At 39.2% G+C, this 6,000-nt stretch overlaps 1 protein-coding gene across 2 annotated transcripts in view; it reads right to left on the bottom strand.

Moving 5' to 3' along the window:
- Positions 1–4,325: 4,325 nt before the first annotated feature.
- Positions 4,326–6,000, bottom strand: part of Armc2 (armadillo repeat containing 2) — a 99,917-nt gene continuing 98,242 nt past the window's right edge. For both annotated transcript variants that reach the window (XM_005377849.2, XM_005377850.2), the window contains exon 18: positions 4,326–4,733. In XM_005377849.2, coding sequence (XP_005377906.1) covers positions 4,576–4,733 — 158 coding nt within the window. In that variant the 3' untranslated portion in view covers positions 4,326–4,575. The remainder of the gene's footprint in view (positions 4,734–6,000) is intronic.

Below are 6,000 nucleotides of genomic sequence, written 5' to 3'. Positions count from 1 at the left end.
ATAAGACTGAAGAAAGCTTTCCCTCCAAAATCAGGACCAAGACAAGGATGTTTGCTTTCATCACTTTTATAAATATAGTTCTGCAACTCCTGGCCAGAAAAATTAGCCAAGAAATAAACAGCACCATTGGAACAGAAGAAGTAAAATTATCTCTGCAGATAACATGTTCTTATAAGGAAAAGATAACTATTAGAACTGATTTTTAAAATTCAGCAGTTACAGAATACAAAAATTCAAAACACCAAAACAAAAAAAGAGTTGCATCTTTATCCATTTACAATAGCATCAAAAAGGATAAAATACTTAAGCATAACCCTAACCAGGGGGATGCGCTGTTGCTGTGGCCTGACTGTGCCCTATCCCCATTGGTAGGTTGAAATTCATCCCGGTGTGGTAGTATTAACAGGGAGGGCCTTTCTGAGATGATCAGGCCATGAGGGCACCATCCTCCTGGATGGCACTGGTGTGCTTCTAAGAGGTCCAAGGGATCTTGTTCTCTCCTTCCACCTCACGAGGACACAGAAGGCACCATCTAGTAATAAGATGGCCTTCCTCACATACTGTACCCTTTATACCCTTTATTTTAGACTTCTCAGCATCTATAACTGTGACCAGTAAATTTCTGTTATGTATAAATTACTTAGTATAAAGGTTTTTTGCCTTTATAAAAGTGGATGGATGGAGACAAAGTGGAAGAGTTGCACACTGAAAACTATAAAACACTATCAGAAATTAAAAACACAAATAAGTGGAAAGATCTTTTCCTGGTACAAAAGACATACTACTGTGAAGATGTTACTATTACTCAAAGCAATCTATACGCTCAATGCACGCTCTGGGAACATCTCAATGGCATAACCACATGCAGAAAATGAAGTTGGTCCATACACAAAAATTAACTAAAGGGCTGGGGCTGTAGCTCAGTCAGAACAGTTGCCTACCTTGTGTGATGCCCTAGATTAGTACCCTAGCAACACACACACACACACACACACACACACACACACACACACACCACCTCAAAGACCTAAAGACCTAAATGTAAAATCAAAACTGTAAAACTCCTAGAAGAAAACATATGGGGAAAATTTCATGACAGTAGATTTGGCAGTGACTTTCTTGGATGTGATAGCAAAAGCACAAATAACAAAAGAAAGAACTGGAATTCCAAGCATAGTGGTGCATGCCTGTAATCCCAGTGTTGTGGAAGCCTGAGGCAGGAAGATCACAAGTTTGAGCTCAGACTTAGTGAGACCCTGTCTCAAAATTTAAGGGTGTGTAAAAACAACAGGACAGGCAAACTTCTGTGCAGGGTTTATAACTCACTTTAGAGCACCTGCCAAGCATGCTTTCAGTTTGATTCCAAGTGAAGGCCCACCCTGGGTGTGAGTGGCACTAACTTGTACCCTGGATGGAATAAAAATGGAAGGAAGGCTCACTCCTCCCTGCCTGCCTTTCCACAAACTCTCCTTTGCCATACCACCCTCCCTTGCAGCCAGCCGGCTGGGGCCTGAAACCTCTACAAACTGTGAGCTACAACCTACCTTTCCTCCTTTAACTTGTGGGTGCCAGGTATTTTGTCCCAGCAACAAAAAAGTAAGGCACTGTACAAAGGACACAATTAACAGGCTGAAAAAGTAACCTAAGGAATTGGAGAATATTTGGAAGTCATAAAAAGTTAATTAATATAGAAAGAAGTTCAACTCAATAACAACAAAAATAAATGACCCAATTAAAAACTGGCCAAGGATTTGAAAGACATGTCTCCAAAGACAATCAGCAAATAGGAAATACAAAACAATAAAAGATGCTAACATGACTAATTATGAGAGAACTGCAAATCAGCCCCACAATGCAGTATCGTCTCTACCCCTTAGGGTGACTGCTGTTAGCAAAAAGAAGAAAAGTGTTGATATGGAGAAACTGGAACTTCTGTGCACTCTTGGTGGGAATGTAAAACGGTCTTGCCACTATGGAAAAGAACTTGGAGGTTCTTCAAATAATTAAAAATACAATTACCATCTGAGCCAGTAATTTGACTTGCTATGAACTAAACATGTCCCTTGAAGATTCACATGTTGAAGCCCTATAGGGTCTTTGGGAGATCATTATGTCACCAGGGCAGAGCCCTTCTGAGTGAGACTAATGGAGAAGAGAGATGAAATTTTGTTTCATATGAGGATTGAGCAAGAAAGCACCCTTCTGCAAATGAGGAAGAGGCCCCTCACCGGGAACTAAACTGGCCTCTGACTTCCCAGCCGTTAGAATGCTAAGGAATAAACTTCTGCTCTTAACCTAGTCCAATATTGTGGTAGTTTTGTCATTGAAGCCCAAACTAAGACACCACTTGTGGGTATAAAAGAATTGAAAGCAAGGTCTCAAAAGAAATCTTTGCATACCCATGCTCATAGCAGCATTATTCTTAACAGCCGTTTGGAAGTAACCCAAAGAATGACTGAGGTGAACAAAATGTGATACATGCAATGGATATTATTCATCTATAAAAAAGAAGGAAACTCTGTCATACTATGAGGTGGATGAACCTTGAGGACATTATGCTAAGTGGCATAAGCCAATCACAAAAAGAAATATACTGTATGATTCCATTTTTAGGATCACATATACTAAGCAGTAATCAGAAAGTAAAACGGTGACTTCCAGCAGAGGAAGAAGTGTGTGAAGTTGTTTAATACACATAGAACTTCAGTTTTACAAGATGAAAAAGTTCTAGAGCAAGGTTGCAGAACAAAATGAGAATTTATTTAACACTACTGAATTTGTTCAGTTAAAAGTACTGTTATGTCATCTGTGTACTTAAGATGGTAGATTTTATATATGTGTTATGTTTTCTTACCACAAAAAATTTTTGAAGGAAATGGGTTGTTGCAAACAGTCCAGTCTGCATGAGTCTGAAGGGGGCTTTTTGGCAAGAAGAATAGGTCTGATGGTATCATACCACAAGTTTTCATAAATTCTGAGGGGGTATGTTTTGGGTAAGGAGGGGTTTGATCTTTCACTGAAAGTAGGATGTACAGGTTGCTATGTATGTAATATAGACTTCTATCCTGAAATGTGGAGATTAGCCCTTCAGGCTTGAACTCATTCATTTCATCTATTGGACTGAATCTATCAGCACGCACTTATGGGTGTGGACTGCAGTAAAGTGAATATGCTTTGGGACCGTGTGTGAATATGCTTTGAGCACCAGTCCCGGATGAGCCCCAGATGACTGAAATGTAGCTTACTCTAACGGGCTCCAACAGCCCGTCCAGCCTGGGATGGCTGCCTGTTTATTTTTAGGGTAAGAGATAAGCCATTCACAGCTTTTCTCCAAGCAGAGCAGTAAATTCACTCTGATTTCCAAATCATCATTTGGTATAGATAACAACAGTAATATTATTTTGTCTTCTTAAATCATGTACTCAAAGACCAAATGTATCCCACCAAAAAATGGCAAATTAATTGCCATCACAGTGACGTAACTTAGTGAGCTGCTCTACATATCCTACACTGGACGAGACAGCTTGGCCATTTAATGACTTGTTCAAAACTACTTTACAACAAAACAGATATTGTTCTCATTTTACAATGTAAGCTCAAAAATTAACTTTGCTAGGGGCCAGGGATATAGCTCAGTGGCACAATGCCTGCCTTGCAAGTGTGAAGTCGTGAATTTGATTCCTGGTACCAAAAAAAAAAAAAAAAAAAAAAGTTAACTTTGCCCAAGGCCAACCCATCTAGCACAGGAGAGTCAGGATTCAAAGCGGTCTGCTGCCAGGAAGATAGCTCAGCAGCACAGCACCTGCCTGGTGAGCATGAGGCCCTGAGTTTGATTCCCAGTACTAAAAAAAACAAAAACAAAAACAAAAACGAACATCAAATGGGTCTGCTATACACCCAAGCCTGTGCTCTTTCTAACCCATTCTGTGACCTCTCTAGACACACAGGTATGATTACAACACTGCAAACCCAGTCATTTTATTGTAAATGAAGAGAAAAGTAAAACTTCTCCATCTACTTTACTTGTTTAATAAAAGCAAATGGTCCAAAGTAGTGTTCTATTTTTCTGCATGTTCTTTCTCTTATGGGGACCAGGAAAATGCTGGTACCTAATCAGAAAATTTGTTTTTTAGACATAGTAAGGATTAGCACAGGTGCTTATGTAGAAATGTGTCCCAGTCCTATTCACTGTCATTCTTCCTACAGTCAAAAATCTCATACGCTAAAACAAATCTAATTCATTTAACAGTTCATTTAACTAAGAAACTGAAAGGATTTGAATTCCCAAACTGTTAAACTGGAATTCCAAAACTAACACTAAATTATTAGAGAATAGGAGAAAAAGTCATTTATTTTTAAAAATGTACATATTTTCATCTTACATTTCTCACAATAAATAACATGTATATTCATTTTTTCCATAATACCTAATAAGAAGAAATGCTTATTTATTTTAAAATACTATTCACTACAATCTGTACTTTAAAAACTTTCAGTATTTCTTTAATACTAAAAAAGTTCACATTTGTTATCTCTCCTTGAGAATGAGGGGGGCTGGACCCCTTGTGTCTGTGATCAGAAAGAAGGGGCGGGCAGAGGTTCCAGCAAGGTGCGGCGACTCTGAATCCGGTTTAGGAGCTGCTGGGCCACAGGCTTGAATTCCGTTTCCCAGTGAAGCTTGTGATAATTTTTTAGATCTTGATCAAAACTGCTACCCAGTGCGAGTTCTTCATCTGTATCAGAAAAATTAAAATTACAGTAATTATTTGGAAATATCATCTTATTGAATAGTTTAATTTTTGATGACATGAGTAAACTTCACCCTGCGTCATCTTTAATACCAACATGAGACAAGATAGGCTTTAGTTTTCCATTTGTTGAGAGGGGGCTCCTTATGCTGCCCAGGCTGGTCTTAAACTCCTGGGTTCAAATGATCCTCCTGCCTCAGTTTTCCAAGTAGCTGGGACTATAGGTGCAAGCCACTGCACCCAGTGAAAAAGTCTTTAAGAAGAGGTCTTCATCTCTCTTCCTCTCTCTCTTTTTTTTTTTTTTTTCTTTTTGAGACAGGGTTTTGCTACACATCTCAGGCTGGCCTTGAACTCACTTTGTAGCCCAGGCTGGCCTCGAATTCACCAGTGAACCTTCTGCCTCAGCCTCCTGAGTGCTAGTATTACAGGCGGGTGCCACCATGCCCAGCTCTTTACTCTCTTTTATTTTCTACAAATATTTAAAACAAATATACCTTAGTCTATTAGTAGGGCAATGATTTTCTTTAAAAAAAAAAAATCCTAAATTGAATTGAACTTCTTTTAGTCTCTTTGTTTTTTACATGTAAATTTGCATCTAAAAATCAGATTATAGTTTCTCAGAATAAGCAAAGTATTAATGTGTTACATGCATTAGAAAAGTTATTTACTTCAATGATTGACAGACAAAAGGGATGTCTGTGGTAGAGTGATTTCTAGCAAGAGCAAGGGCCTGAGTTGGAGCCTCAGCATTGCAAGAGTAAATGAATAAACTGAAAGTTAGAACTCTCTTGGCTTCAAAGCAATAGGGATTTTTTTCTTTAAAAAGGCAACCCTTGTCCCCACCCCCACCCTCTTTCCAATAACTGATAATTGGGGAACTTTGAGAATTCCAAGGAGTGTTAAATCCCAAGCAAGGCCATAGATAATGAAAAAAAAATTCACTTGTTAGAAAATGCAAAATTACCACTTTAATGTCATCCTTTATGCAAGGGCACCCTGGATCCTGCAAACACCATCCGTATATTCAACCCAAGTGGGAAGATATGTGGCCCCTGAAGTTTCTGCACCAACTCGCCACCACATTTTTCCTTGTTTATACTGGGCCTCACCTCACCCCCATGTGACAGACCAGGAACGAGGGCTGACTTGCCAGTCAGAAAATTGGCTCCGCCACTTCCTAGGTCTGTGGCCTGAGGCTGACTTCTTAAATGACAACCACTAAGTCCCAAAATGACCACAAAGGCTGCTACTT

This window comes from Chinchilla lanigera, unplaced genomic scaffold, assembly GCF_000276665.1.
Source record: "Chinchilla lanigera isolate Chin_1 unplaced genomic scaffold, ChiLan1.0 scaffold00010, whole genome shotgun sequence".
NCBI classification, from domain to species: Eukaryota; Metazoa; Chordata; class Mammalia; order Rodentia; family Chinchillidae; genus Chinchilla; species Chinchilla lanigera.
Note: the sequence above shows the minus strand (reverse complement) of the source record. Positions and strands in the feature narration are given on the sequence as shown.